We start from the raw sequence: 15320 nt of genomic DNA on the forward strand, positions 1-15320 counted from the left end.
TTTCCCCAAGTGTATTTCTATGTCAATCCTTCCATTTCTTACAGCATTTTTAGCTGCTTTGTCCGCCATTTCGTTCTGTGTTAACACAATATGTACTGGGGTCCAAGCTAATGCTACACGTATCCCCATCTGTACGGACTCTGTTATTAGAAATATAACTTAATTGATTAAATCACTTCTACGTACTGAGATGCCCTTTTTTATTGCCATAAAGCGTGAGATTGAATCAGAAAAAAATTACCACTGCTGCTGGGCATACATCCCAGATCTAATTTATTGCTACTCGTTCAGCTGTTGTGACAACAGTGGCAGATTATCGCACGGGGTCCGTGCCCAGAGGCTCTGGCCAATTTGGGGCTACTGGAAAAATCTCTCTTTCCGCCCCCCACAGCCATGAGGCTGGAGGAGCTCTCCCCGTTGCGGCACAGAGTTTCTCCAGTCTTGGGGCCGCAGTGAGGGAGGTGGAAGGGGGAGAATGGGTTGGGGCCATGGGTGGAATGGGGTGAGGCCTCGGGGGGGGGGAGGGGTGAGGGTGAAATGGGGTGGAGCCATGGGTAGAACAGGAGTGGGGCTGCAGCAGAAGGGGTGGGGCAGGCCACAGTTCCAGTGCCGGGGCCCCCCTGCTTGTTCCAACCCAGGGCCCCAGGAGACCTTTAATCCACCTCTGCGTGACAGCCAAATAGTCAGAGATTCTTTTAGATGTACTGATGCCCAATTTTGGTATATAATATACCGTCACTACTCTTCCCGTCTTGGGTTTGTTTTGGTCTTTTTTGTTTGGTTGGTTTTTTTTTTTTTTTTTTGGACCTGTCTGCGTATATTTAACAAAACCGACTCCACTTTTCATCTATATACTGGTATACTGCATTTTTAAACACCTACTGCCTCTCTTTTACCCTTAAGTTTATAAAGTAAATATATATCCATGTTTGGACATGTGACTTTCCATCCATAACTCATTTTCCCATGACTGAAAGTTTTGATTTCATTGGCTTTTCCTGGTCTTTCAATTCCTGCCTCCACACTTCATCTCGAACGGCACGTGGCTGTCTAACATGGTAGGCTATAGTTTGCCTATCAAATTCCCAACAATGCTCATAAATTTGTTTAGCACTTTCATCGTTGCAGTTCCCATTAACGTTGGCCCAGAAAGTTAGGTCCAGTAGTTTCATTCACAGCGTAACTGGCATTTCACTTGCAGCTCTCTGTGCACACAGAGGTGGTGTTATAAATGCACCACACACCATTTGTAGTGTCTGGGCTTGCGTTAAATCTAATTTTTTAAGATCTGATTTTAGTGCTGCCCCTAAAGCTTGGCAGCCATAGTCCATAACTGGTGTGATTAAGGCTCTGTATGCCATCAGCAGTGTTTTCTTATCCACCCCCAGTTAGTCTCAGCAAGCCTTGTAAAGACTAGTCTCTAAGGTGCCGCAAGTACTCCTTTTCTTTTTACGGATACAGACTAACACGGCTGCTACTCTGAAGCCTTGTAAACAGATTAATCCTTCCTGTACATTTATCTTTAACATAGTTTATATGATCTTTCCAAAGTAATTTAGTATCAAATATTACCCCTCAGAATTTGAACCTTTTAACTACATGTGTTCTCCATACAGATACTGTTTACATTCCTTTTTCTAAAAAACAATCCTTTGGCTTTAGCAATGGAGAACTTGAAATCCCATGCATTTCCCCAGCCGGAGGTCTCTCAACACTTTGAGTCTCTCTTCTGCCACCTCAATATTCCTGCTCCTAACCCACAGAGCAGGGTGAATAGAGTGACACCTACCCCAGCACTTAGGTTGATAAAAATGGTACACCGCAGGGAAGTGTTAATATTCTATATATTCGACATAACTTCCCAACTCTGACCTGTATGGTCCTTCTACTCAAAAATAAAGACCCCTGTATCTCCTACTACTTTGCATTACAGTTTCTAATTATGCAGTGTGCTCAGTGGTGCATCTTCCTTTCGTAAAATGCTCTGCACCATCTCTGTAATGCCATTGTGTTCAAATAGGCATCCAATCTTCCATTCGCTCCATAATTTTACCCAGACAGGATATGAGAGCTCCTGCCAACGTGGCTACTGCCTTTCGCGGAGGCAGGAATTATTAAGCCAATGGGAGAGCTCTCTTTCGTCGGCTTAGAGCATCTTCACCAGAAGTGCTACAATGGCACAGCTGTAAATGATGTCATGTAGACATAGCCTTAGTCTGAATTCCATTCATTCTTCTAATTTGCCTGTATATTTCTGATGTCTTGGGATCTTAGTTTATCCACCCACAGTACTTACTCCAACCCTTTCTTTGATTTTTGTTTTTTATAATTCTTTGTGCTATTGCCTTACTACTTTTATACTTCATTAGATCTTCATTATTCATTGTATTTTTTTGCTTTTTTATAGGATTTGTTTCTTTCTTTAACTGCCATTTTGCATTCCTCATTCCACCATGGAAAGTGATTTTTAGTTTTATTTTTTAGTTTTGGGGTACTTAAATATCCCAGGTATGGTTACCGTAGTTGCTGCCATTAATCCCTTTGTTACATTATCACTGAAATTCTCTGTCATCGCTCACCCAATGATTATTCACAAATTCAGTACATTTATTTGTAAATAGCTCCCAGTTAGCTTTCTTAAAATTCCAGGTGGGTCACTTTCCATTGTCTTCCACCTTACTTTGCCCTTGAAAAGTAATAAATACAGGGAAATGGTCACTCCCCATTCCTTCTTCCATATATACTTCTCAGTTGCATTTACTTTCGATACCTGTTGTTATAATTCCCAGATGTAATTAGGAAAAACTACTACCTGCTGCATTAAATCTAGCTGGGGTGCCATTGTTTTAAAACTACTAGATTGTTTTCATCAATGAACTTTTCTAAGCATGCACCATGTTTACCAGTTGTCTTACTTCCCCACAATTTATGATGACTGTTTAGGTCACTGCATATAACATATGGTCTTTTAGCATTCTTCACTATCTCTTGTAGCTCTGAACTTCCTAATTTGCCACAAATTATAAATAGTATAAATCCTTAAAGAAATATTACTCTTCTGCATTGGGATCTCGCAGTATTGTACGGTCGGCTTGCTTCTTCATTCTCGACTGCTTTGTCGTTTAATCTTTTCCTTATGAAAGTACAAAACACCTCCTCCTCTTCCTCGTTTTTGGTCTTGCCAAACAGCAAGATACCCTGGAATTTTAAAGGCAAGCTTTTCAGCCACGTTTCCTGGTTACATATGACATCTGGTTTAGCTTTCATTTCCAGGATATTTCCTTTTCGTTCTTGACCATGTGCTGTCAGGCTGTGTGCATTCCAACAAAAGACTGAGATCCCCGTACTAGTCATATTTCACCATTAACTTCATTCAAAATTGAACAAATGTGGTCCATTGACAAGTTGCTAATATACAAGTATTTCTCCAGTGCCCTTCTGTTAATTTTCATTTTTTCTGATTCCCCCCGTTTGTCATATATAGTCCATCACTTTTATCACAAATGCAATAAACCTTTCTTTTTTCACTACTGGTAGGTAATTGGGAAAACCTATTCCTTATGCGGCGTTTATCATATTCTTTATAGAACAAGGCTCTGTCTGCGGGTCCCCTTTTCCTGTGCTGATTGTCTCTTTTTCTTCTCCACGTGCTGCTTTGAAAGTCTCCTTCCAGTTTTCACATGTTACTGACAGTTTTTGTCTTTTTTGTATCTCTTTAGCTTGCCCCAATACACCCTCCGTATGCCAGACTGTTGTTACCACCACAGTTACGACCCATGACCTCTGTCTCTTCTCAACAGTTTTCATAGGAATGCTTTCCCCCACATTTACCACGTCTTGTTTTCCCTTTACAAACAGCCACTACATGTCCATACCATTGGCTCTGATAACACCTTAAGAGCGGGGGTTATATGGCTGAGTTCTTAGTATCTGAAAACCTAATGTTACTTTCCCAGGTGTAGTTGCTCCCTTGAATGTAATCAGTACAGCTGTTGATGCCTTGCTTTCTTCTCGTTTACTCATTAGTAAGGAAGTGACTAATACTTTATCTTCTCCTATGCTTCTGGTTATCTCATCGCTGGTCAGCTCTAATACCATGCCATCTGTTACACCCTTTATTTCAGTCAAATACTTTGGTAGCTGGCAACTTATTTTAACTTTCCCAGGATTTTAGTTTTTAGCAGTTTATCAGCTTGCTCTTTGTTTTTACGTTCAACTAGAAGATCACCATCCCACAGCTTCCTAGCTCTTACAATATCCCCTACACTTTTTTTTAAATCCAAGCAGCTACTTTCACAGGGTTAATATTGTGTAATCTTATTTCTTTGGCTAGGGATCTTACCAAGAGAACATTTTGGGCTATTTCCTTCCTCAGCTTTTCTTTTTTGCTGCTATCATCATCTGATTCTGCTTCTATTCTTTTCTTTCCCCTACTTTGCCCTGGCCTGCACTACAAACTTATATCAGTACAACTACGTCGCTCAGGGGAAAATCTATACCCCTAGTGTAGGTAGCATCTTCATTAAGCGCTGCAGCTCTGTAAGTGTAGACAACCCCTTTGTACCCATTCTCCCTCTCTAATAGACTCTTCTTCAGTTTCCAGAGTGACTTCATTTGGGGTCAGGGAATCCTCCATCACCCCGGCCCCACCCCCTTCTGCTCTCAGCTATGGGCTTTATATAGGCTCCCCTTGTTCCTGTCCAGCGGAGCCTCCTCTTTAATTAGTCCTCCTTGCTCCCTGGGTCCTCCTCCAGGTGTAGCCTAGGTGGGTAATTGGGCCTTGCTTACCCCCATCACAACTGGCCATAGAACTTCCCTAGCATAATTCCTGTTTGAACCAGAACATCTTTTAGAAACATTTGCGGGGCCAGGGGTGAGATTGTTAGCCAGGGGGTGGGGGGGCACCCTGACAGAATGTAGAATTATCCAAGAGTGGAATGTCACCAATGGGAATCGCCGTACAAGCTTTTTAGCAATAATTGCATTAGAAATCCTATTGTATTTACCCTATCGTTTACAGTCAATGGAAATTCCATCCTAATTCCTCACTATGGAGGCCCACACCAGGTGGACCCCACCCTAGAAAATCGATTGCACTCTTTTCAGAGTCTTCGCTTACAGGTAGGTAGTGATATTGACAGTACGTTTGAAATAAACTAGGCCTTTCAATCCAACTCTCTATATTTTATTACAGTATCACTTAAGCAAGTTATCGTTATCATCAGAGGCACAAGACTTCACAAATGAATCTGAAGTAGATGAAGTGGAAGCTGCGCTTTCCAATCTGGAAGTAACGCTGGAAGGTGGAAAAATGGATAACACTTTGGTATGTCATTTGGGGTCCCGAGCTCGCTCCCACTGAAGTCACTGAATTAAATCCCTTAGCTTTATATCCTGAGAACTCTGGTAAGAAAGCAGGACCTGAAGAGTGTGACAGCAGTTTAGGAAGTGTGTTGTAATAGAATGTATCCTTGATTATCCTTAGGAGGACATTACAGACATACCGAAACTTGCAGATAATCTCAGGCTATTTAGGTGAGTAAATACATAAAGATTAAACCAAAAAAAAAAGCTATGCATGTAAAGATTCCTTCCGTTTTGTTGCCTTTTAATCCTGTCCAAGTGATCTCTAACTATATCAATGATTTTGAGGAGAGCAGTGAAGATATCTGATATTTGTATATAACAAATGACATAACTGGCATTTCGGCATAATGTCCTTTTTTGCTGCTTTTTTGTTACGTTTTTTTTTTTCCAGATCCTGATCTGGTGTACATCTGGTGTACACTGCATCAGTGTACCTCCATTGCAGTCAAGGGAACTACACCTCCTGAAGATCTGTCCCTTTATACATCAGAGTTCTCTGAAAATTCTCCATCAAAACTTCTTTTGACAAAAAAATTGCCTTTTTTTCCTAAATCAAATTTTTCACTTTTTTTTCTTCCAATTTGATTTTTTTTTTTTTTTGTCTCCAAAAATTTATAACTTAAGGGGGAAAGTCCTCCTCACAATCTTGCATTTCTTTCTAATATTTTTAACAGTAAATACTTAAATATTACAGCTGGTTAGAAACAGTAACACAAACGTGAGGCCAGATTTAAAGGATTTCAAATGGAGTTACACCAGTTTGAAATTGGAGTAATGCTGTGGTGAATCAGGTCTTTCATACCTAGCCTTCAAAGGGTTCGATTTTTTTATTGGTAAAGTTTGATTTCACCATACACACACAAACAGATGAAAAATTATTTCTGTTGATCATAAAGTTTGCAGATAGGCAAAGTAAGAAAAATGCTACTTGAGAAGTTTTTAGAGTTTTGAATTAAGGCTATTTACTTGTATATTTTGACATGTGATGTGGACAATTTGTGTTAATGATGATAAAACTTAAACATTTTTAATATCAACATCTATTGTCATTAAATAATTAATGTCTGACCTCCCCATCATCTGAACCCCAATGGGTCCCCACAACTGTGAAAATTTAAGTTGATTAAAATTGGAAAATAAGCTTAAAAATAAAAATGTCTGTCAACATTTTTTTTTTTTAAATTGAATTCTGCCAAGCCTAATAACCTGTAACCTGCACAAGAAACAGTCCAAAAAGTACAATTCTATCATCACATTACAAACGATCATGCGGAGACTGTTGTACTGAATCACATCACAGTAACTGCAAGATTGTAACCATTTGTTCTTTCAAAACGGACCCAGTTTTTAGAGAAACGAAGCCTTCTATTGTGGGATTATTTATCAGTTTCATTCTCTTGACAAATCATATTGAACTGACCTCGCTTGCTAAATGGCTCAAATAAACCTGCAATATATAGCTGTCATATTTGCATATGAAGGTTGCCAGAAAAGAAATCAATTCAACAGTCATGATGCTTCCAAGGTGTGTTAAGATGAAAGAGAACTGAACCCTTTTAAGTGCTATCAGTTCCTTAGTTTTAGGAATGGATTGTTTGTTCCCCCCCCACCCCCATCAAGACGGTTATCTTTAGACAGCATTCAGTGATTATTTTTAACCATTACGAATGTTATAAATCACACAGGCATTTCAAAGTATATATGAAAATCAGATTAGATGTAAAACATTCCTTTAAAAGGCTAGTAGTGTACTAATACTTGCTTTGTTGCACGCTAAATACACTGTTTTGCAAACCCGAACATGTTTGCATCGACAGATGCATTCACATGCATCCTGTTGAATCACTGTGTGTCATTGCAACATACTGGGGAAAACAATCTTTGCATTTGTATGAGTGATAGATAATATTGGCAAAAAGAAAGAGAGCACTTGTGGCACCTTAGAGACTAACCAATTTATCTGAGCATCCGATGAAGTGAGCTGTAGCTCACGAAAGCTTATGCTCCAATAAATTGGTTAGTCTCTAAGGTGCCACAAATACTCCTTTTTCTTTTTGCAAATACAGACTAACATGGCTGTTACTCTGAAACCAGATAATATTGGGTAGTTCACTCGCATCTGGCCCAAGAACTACTGAACTATGGTGTTTGTTTTTGTTTTGTTTTGTTAAATGAGTAATAAGTAGGGCTGGTTGAAAAATTTCTGTCCAAACTTCTTCTTTTTTGGAAAATTGGGTTTTTGACTAAACAAAAGTTTTCACAGCTGGTGTCCGCTTTCCTCTGAAATGTTTATTGGTTTTGTTTTTGTGGTTTGGAGTTTTTCCCGTCAGAAAAATGAAAACCAAATATTATCCATTGCCAAAAAGTTTTTTGGATTTTTGACGTCAAAATTTTCTAGATGGAAAAATGCTCATTTTCCAATCAGCTCCAGTACTAAATGGACAGTACTGTTCTGTAATTCTTAAAGATTGATCATAACTTTAGTATTGGGACATGAAGGGTTTCACTACTGAAGTCAACAGTATTTTAAGCAGATTATGTTTTTAACTTAAAATAGTGATTATGTCTCTTCAAACATATTAGGTTTGATCCTCCTCTTGCTAGTGTATTATCAGTAGAGTTACTCCTGATTTAGATCAATATAAACAAGACGAGAATCGCACCCAAGTTGTGGATAGTCCTGGAGAAAATGTTACTCGGTTAATTAAACAATTGCAACTCCTCCTAAGGCAGATGCATTTAAACTGGTTTAAGAGGTTTAGCTTGCATTGGCAAAGTACTCAATTAAATGAAACTGATTAAAGCCAGAGTCAAACGGGTTTAAGTGTGTGTCCATGAGGGGTTTACAGCAGTTTTTCTAGGCGGATTTAAAATGATTATTTATTATTATTATAGTGCCTAGGAGCCCTAGTTAAGGACCAGGACCCTATTGTGCTAGGTACTGTACAAACACTGAACAACAAGACAGTCCCTGCCCCAGAGATCGTACAATCTAAGTAAAGATCAATTTAGTCAAACTGATGCAACTTTTGTAATAAAGACAAGGCCTCGGAAACCATCTGGAGCATCAGAATTAATGTATATGTTGTATTAGCAGTAGTGTATTTATCAGACAAAACCTCATTTAGCCTTTTTAGAAGAGACTGATACTGTTTTATTAATGTAAAACTTAAAAATGGACCTTCATCAATATTCTGGGTATAAACATACCTGGATTTCAGGGTAGCTTGGAGTTTGTTCTGGACAATGGGGATTGAGCTGTCTCTCACTTACAAAAGTGCAAATCATGAGTAACTCCTCTCAAGTCAGTAAATGAATGACCTCAGTGGAGCTACTCTGGATCTATACTGGTGTATCTGAGAGCAGTCTATGGCCCAGTGATTTGAAGGTTGCAATATAAGCCATAAAACTGATTCACATCCTCTTTATTTGTAGGCCCAAGAAGCTAACGCTAAAAGCCTTCAAGCAGTATTGGTTTGTCTTTAAAGACACTTCAGTATCTTATTTTAAAAACAAGGAAGCTGGGCAGGGGGAACCCATTGAGAAGCTAAACCTAAAAGGTAGGCATTTGTTTTTCCTTTACTCTTTCATTCATAGTATGGAAAAATTAATCTAGAATTCATTGTAAATTGTATACTAAAAGATAAATATGGTAGCACTTAATCCTACAGCTGTTTACAGATATTGGCCTGTTTGGGGCCTGATCATACAGGCTTTACCTGCAGAAAGAGGCCCAGCCAAATGGTGTTAGGCTCGGAACACCTTCTTTGGGGCTATCTGGCCTGACTTGCAAAGTGCTGAGGGCCACTGAACTCAGTGGAAGTTGAGAGAAGATGAAGATCAGACCCTCTCTTTGAGACACTTCTGTTTCCAAATATTTATACTGTATGTTTAAGGCAAATTCTCACCTCTGTCCTTGGGGGAGGAAAAGTAAACTGGTAATAGAGGATTTGGGGTAAAATTCCAAAAAGTGCCAAAGACCCATTTTCAAAACTAGTCACTTTTGAAAATGGGCCTTAGCCTCGTAAATCAGTTAGGTGCCTTTGGAAATGTTACCCTATTCCACTAAACACATCTCCTTTATAATGCTCAGATCCATGTCGAGGATTTCAGACATCCTTGTGTGTTGAGTTAAACATCATGCTCTTAGCACTGCAGGTGCTCAGCACTTTTGCAAATTAGACCAGTCATTTAGGTGCCTCGCTTTGGGCTAATGTTTGAAAATCTTACCCACAGATCTCAGAAACAGTCATTTAAACACAGCCTTTCCATGGCGATAATAGTTAACATCAGAGGAGCAGGAACTAAATGCATGTATCCTTCATTTCCTTTTGTCCTTCTGTCCTTTAGGATGTGAAGTTGTACCGGATGTAAATGTAGCCGGGAGAAAATTTGGAATTAAATTACTCGTTCCTGTTGCTGATGGCATGAATGAAGTGTATTTCAGATGCGATAATGTGAGTAATGAGACACATAAAGCACATTCCTCATTCTGGATGTTTATTATGGCATCTCCTAGGAAGGCAAGTCACAGAACAGCACCTGTGATAGACCCTGTACGGATAAATAAAGATGCCGCAGAGATCTCACAATCTACGTCAGACAGGATGCCACAAGTGGACAAAACAGGCGAATGGGCTGTGGGCTGGTAGAGGGGATAAAGTAACAAGAAAACAGAGTTCATTCATGTCGTCACATGCAGAGCCGTTTGAAACAAGTACGCACACGGTGAAAAATTTCAAAATAAATGAAAATGTTTTGTTTTGAATTTTTCAGACACTTTTTTCTTTTTTTCCCCTCACGTTTTCCCACTGGAAAAACGAGCAGTGGGAAGGATAGTCGAAAAATAAGAGTGATTTTTACACACACACACACACACACACACACACACACACACTTTGAATTTTATTGTACTGAAATTTGTCATGTTGACCCAAATGGAGATTCTTTGTGAAAATTTTCATTCTGGTCACAAAAAAAAGTTCCATGGAAAATATCTCTCCCCCCGGCTCTATTCCAAAGCATTTTATTTTACTCACTAGGCTCAGTAGCCATTGCTGGAGCCAAGAGAATGTATCAAATGGCTTCCCACAAATATTCACTTGGATAAAATATTGAATTTGCTTCTGCTCTGTTTATGCCTGTGGGTCAGATATGCTGAGCACCCACAGTTGCTACTGAAGCCAGTGGGAACTACATATGCTAGGTGTTTCTCAAAGTCAGGCCCTGTGTGAATGTTCTACCAAGCCAGAATATTAACAGCTGATTTCAAATAAACATCAGAATATTCCAGGGAAGCCGCTTTGGAACTCACAAACTTAATTGTCTGAGTTGAGTTACACTAACTCAATCAGAGAGCAGCATTGTCCAAACGAAACTAATCGACACAGCTTGAATTTTGGGTGTTGAATGATCATAATGAACGGCTTGTGAGCAACAAACAGCAAGAATTTGGCCAGTAATTGCAAACGATTGGGTTTTTATTGCAGGAGAATCAATATGCATGCTGGATGGCTGCTTGTGTCTTAGCTGCGAAAGGCAAAACAATGGCAGACAGCTCTTACCAGCCCGAGGTGCATAAAATCCTTTCATTCCTGAGGATGAAGAACCGGACCACGTCTCCGCAGGCGGTCTCCGATCCAGAGAGCGTGGACATGAAACCGGAACGCTTTGTCTCACCACGATATGCCAAAAAATACAAGTCCAAACAGGTACGGCTGGCGTCATCAGGATTAGGCTGGCCCCTGGGAAAGGAGAGGTGACAGGCTCCTGATACGCTGTGGGGTGGAGCCCAGGGTCGGACTGGCTCAGAACAGTGCTGGGAAACTTCTCAAGGGGCTCCTGGCCACAGCCAGGAATATCTTACAACAATAATTCTCCTCCTCGGGGTTGAATGAGAGGCCTGTCTCTTTAAAACAAACACAGCGACAGGCTCTCAACACTTGCTTTCTCCCAGGAAGCCCCCTGCAGCCACCCCTCTGGCTCCAAAGCCAGCGGCCACCTCCTATTGATGGTGCTGGCACCCCAGAAGGATGCACCAGGGACGGGGTTGTCTGTACCTTAGGTAGGTAGGGTCCTCCAGTAGCCCCCTAGACTGGGAAAGGAGGAGAAAAACCTCCCGTGGTGCCCCAACCCCTAGCAGAGCTGGTCGGGAAATGTTTTGGCTAAACTGTTTTTTGTTGGAAAAAGCCAGTTCTCTGAAACAGAAAAAGTTCACGGGACAGGGTCTGTTTTGGCGAGAAGGTTTCTTAGGTCGGGGGAGGAGGCACCAGAAGATATGTATGTACGTACTTGCAAACACCACCTCCCAGAACAGCCAATAGTCCAGTGGTTAGAGCACTTGCCTGGGATGTAGGTGGGAGACCCAGGTTTAAGGCTGTGCTTTGCTTGAGGCAGCCCAGGGACTTGAACCTCTTGGCTATTCTAGGGTGGAGGGTTGATCTCTCTCTCTCGTTTTTCATTTAAAAAGGGCTCAGTTTCGTCCTGTTTCAAAACAGGAAAAGTTTTGAAGTCTCAAAAATTTGGGGAGGACTGGAAAAAAGTTTGCCAGGAAGCTCTACCCCCCCCCCCCCCCCGAAGTTGTACCAGTTTGTCACTCAGTGGGTTTGAATTGATCAAGTTACAATTGTTGAGTAACGAATTGTTGCATGTAACAAATCAAGTCAGCCCATTCCTCCCAGAACTTATCAGCAGGCTCCTCTCCAAAGCCAGATAGCCGAGCTACCTGCAACTCAGCTCTCTCCGTAGGGTTTTCTCCTTTTATAGGGCCACAGACTCAGAGGGGCCCCCGCTGCAGGCCTCATAGGCTTCCAGAGCCCAGCCCTGGCATTAGATCAGGAATCCGCGTGGTAAATCTGCTCCCTAGCAAAGAGCACCTTTGTTTGCACCGATGTACTTGTCACTAGATTGCACGAGTGAGGCTAAGTGCAGTGACTGCAATGGGCATGAATGAGTACCAAATGTAACAACGGCCTGGTGTCATAAAGGAGCTTGCTTCTCTCATTCGCTTTCAACCTGATCTGCCTACCCCAGCAGGTGAGCGGGGTCCATTTCCCCAGCACTCTGCAGGGCTCCTGGGCAGCATATTTAGCATTCCAGCAGCATGGCTCCAGAGTGACTCTGCGCACGGCAATGCAGTTTCCACGCCATGAGCTTCTGCGGGGCAAGTCGGGGTAGCAGCCACAAGTGGACCCAGCGCAAAGCAGAAACAGGGAAGTGCGCCGGGCCAAAACAAGGATGTAGGATGAGAACCAGAAACGAGCCAGCCAAAGAATCGCTAGCCTGAGGCAGCGCAGGGTGCTGGAATGAGCCGTCGCCCCAGGCTAGCTGGGATCGGAGCGCCATATTGTCCTGAATGTGCAGCTTGGAAGCTAAAAGCTCTTCCTGTGCTGTCACTTGATTCCCTCCGTGCACGCCCGCTGCTCTGCACCAATCAGGCAAGGTAGAGCAGTCATAAATTCATTAGGTCTGGCTTCACAAGGCTCCCGCATGCCTAGAGGAATCCTTGGGTGGCAATGGGCCACCGTAGGAGCTCCTATACCGCCCGACACCTGGCCTGCAGTGCAGGGGATGTGGCCAGGGCCTCCTAACATCCCGGCAGTCTCCAGCTGTGAAATGCTCCTTAGGGGAGGTGGGCAGCAAACATAAAATAGAGCAGCCCTGAGGTTGCTCTGCTTTATGCTGGAGTCCAGCACAGCAGAAAATGAGGATCAGGCAGGTATCTTTATGCCCCAGTCTCTCCTGATCTGCGCTGAGGAGAACAAGGCCACAGGTCAGGATCTGTCCCTGAGTGAATACAGCACCTTGTTTACTTAGGACAGTGACTACTTCATCCTGAACCATTTGTGTCTGAACATGGCCCTGGAGCGGACACTATTTTATTTAAAGAAAACAAAGGACATTTTTGTACAGTAGTCCTCCACCCGCTGAACTCCTTCCTCTCTCCCTGTCTCTCTCAGTTGGCCGCCCGCATTCTGGAAGCCCACCAAAACGTGGCACGGATGCCGCTAGTGGAAGCCAAGTTGCGTTTTATCCAGGCGTGGCAGTCCCTCCCTGAGTTCGGTTTAACATACTACATTGTAAGGTAATGATGTCAGACTGCCCTGCTGTTTTCCTGGTCAGTGACTGTCAGAGACTCCTTTGAATCTCAGGTCTCAGAACACTATCTTACACTTTTTTTTTTTTAAGGACCCATCTTAAATTCTGGAAACCTGCATGCTGTTTTAGGACCAGCTTTATTCTGGGTTTGTACAGCTCCAAGCATAATGAGGTTCTGGCCTAGGACAAGGGCTCCTATGCGTTACGGTAATAGAAATATTACTATTTATTAGGTGGTAGCACTTAGGAGCCTTGTTACGCCCCATTGTGTTTGCATTGTACAAAACATGATGAGTTTTGACTGAAGTAAGGTACCCGGAGGAATAAACTAGACTTATCACTCATATAGACTCAAAGATGGAAAAGCACCATTTCCTTCTCCGTGTTCTCAACTATGCATTGCATTTCATCACTCCTGCTCTTTCCCATTAGCACTAGATGCAACACTGCATTTCTTTTAAGCATCACACCTGTTTTGGCAATTCATTACGTATGATATGCATTCAGAAAGCAAACTCTCAGCTCCTCCATATCTCAGGGCTTGTCTCCACTTACCGGGGGATCAACGTGTGGTGATCGATCCACTGGGAGTCGATTTAGCGGGTCTAGTGAAGACCCGCTAAATTGACCACCGATCACTCTCCCGTTGACTCCGGTACTCCACCAGAACGAGAAGCATAAGGTAAGTCAACAAGAGAGTTTCTCCCGTCGACCCAGTGTGGTGTAGACACCGCAATAAGTCGACCTAAGCTACGTTGACTTCAGCTACATTAGTCACATAGCTGGAGTTGCGTAACTTAGGTCGACTTAGCCCGATAGTGTAGACCTGCCCTCAGCTGGAAGCTGGGCCTGAACAAATAGGGTCCAATTCTGCTCTTAGCTATTGCCTTGCAGCATCCATCTCATGCTGCTCTACTGGGTCTTCCTAAGGTTTCAGTAGGGATATACAGGTGAACCTGAGGGCAGAATTTAGACCATTGAATCACAATTGCTCTCTCCAAAAAGTTCAGCAAAATTTACAGAGCAAAACAAAAAAAAAAAAACCTATAAGGCACATCCCTTATTTTGTGCCTTCTGTCTTGTATAAAGACGATTTAGGATGCACTTTGTCCCATGTTTCATCAACAATGCTGCAAAAGGTCCTAAACTGTGATACAACTGAATGATTTTGTAGCATAGATAACATATTTGTGCAATGATGTCCTGTAAACTGATAGGCAGATATCTCTCTCACACACACACACACATTCTGATCTGGTTCAAGTCCTTTCACACAGGGCCAGCTTTGTCATCTTAGACGAGATTCCAAAATAGAATCAAAGTAACACAAAACACTTCCAAGTGCTAAAGAGGCCTTTCCAGCTTTCAGCAAGTGGGGTGGGGGGAAGGAAATGCTTTTCCTAGCTATCTCCTAGGCCCCTTGCCAAGTTCCCATGGAAGGACTTTACTTGGTCTTACCTCAAATACTCATCTCCTCCAGAGTGAGGCAGGAGCATTACTTTATATAGTCTCCTGCAGGTGTCACATGACACTGTCAATGGACCCGCCCTGCCATCATGTGATCTGTGTGGAAACTACAACTCCCAGCAGCCCCCAGGCTTAAAGGGGCTATGTCCCTGTATCAGTTTCTTTGGAGCCGGGATTACATTTTTGTTCTGTGTTTGTATAACACTTAGCACAATGGGGTCCTGGTCCATGATTGGGGTGCCAATGTGCTACCACAAGATAAATCATAACAATAATAATAAAGATGTGCCAGCCATGCCTGTGTTTACAGGCCAGCACTCTTACACATCCCTTAAAATAAGCTTTTTTCCCTGTGTTTTTCATACAGTCCTCCTTTATTTCCCTAAAAT

The 15320-nt window shown here is 42.2% G+C and overlaps 1 protein-coding gene across 1 annotated transcript in view; it reads left to right on the forward strand.

The window, feature by feature from the left end:
* The window catches only part of FERMT1 (FERM domain containing kindlin 1), a 39946-nt gene that overhangs the window by 19079 nt on the left and 5547 nt on the right, over positions 1–15320 (forward strand). The window contains exons 8-13 of the mRNA XM_048842538.2: positions 5195–5326; positions 5486–5535; positions 8803–8927; positions 9718–9824; positions 10857–11078; positions 13326–13450. Coding sequence (XP_048698495.1) covers positions 5195–5326; positions 5486–5535; positions 8803–8927; positions 9718–9824; positions 10857–11078; positions 13326–13450 — 761 coding nt within the window. The remainder of the gene's footprint in view (positions 1–5194; positions 5327–5485; positions 5536–8802; positions 8928–9717; positions 9825–10856; positions 11079–13325; positions 13451–15320) is intronic.

Source organism: Caretta caretta, chromosome 3, assembly GCF_965140235.1.
Source record: "Caretta caretta isolate rCarCar2 chromosome 3, rCarCar1.hap1, whole genome shotgun sequence".
Classification (NCBI taxonomy): Eukaryota; Metazoa; Chordata; order Testudines; family Cheloniidae; genus Caretta; species Caretta caretta.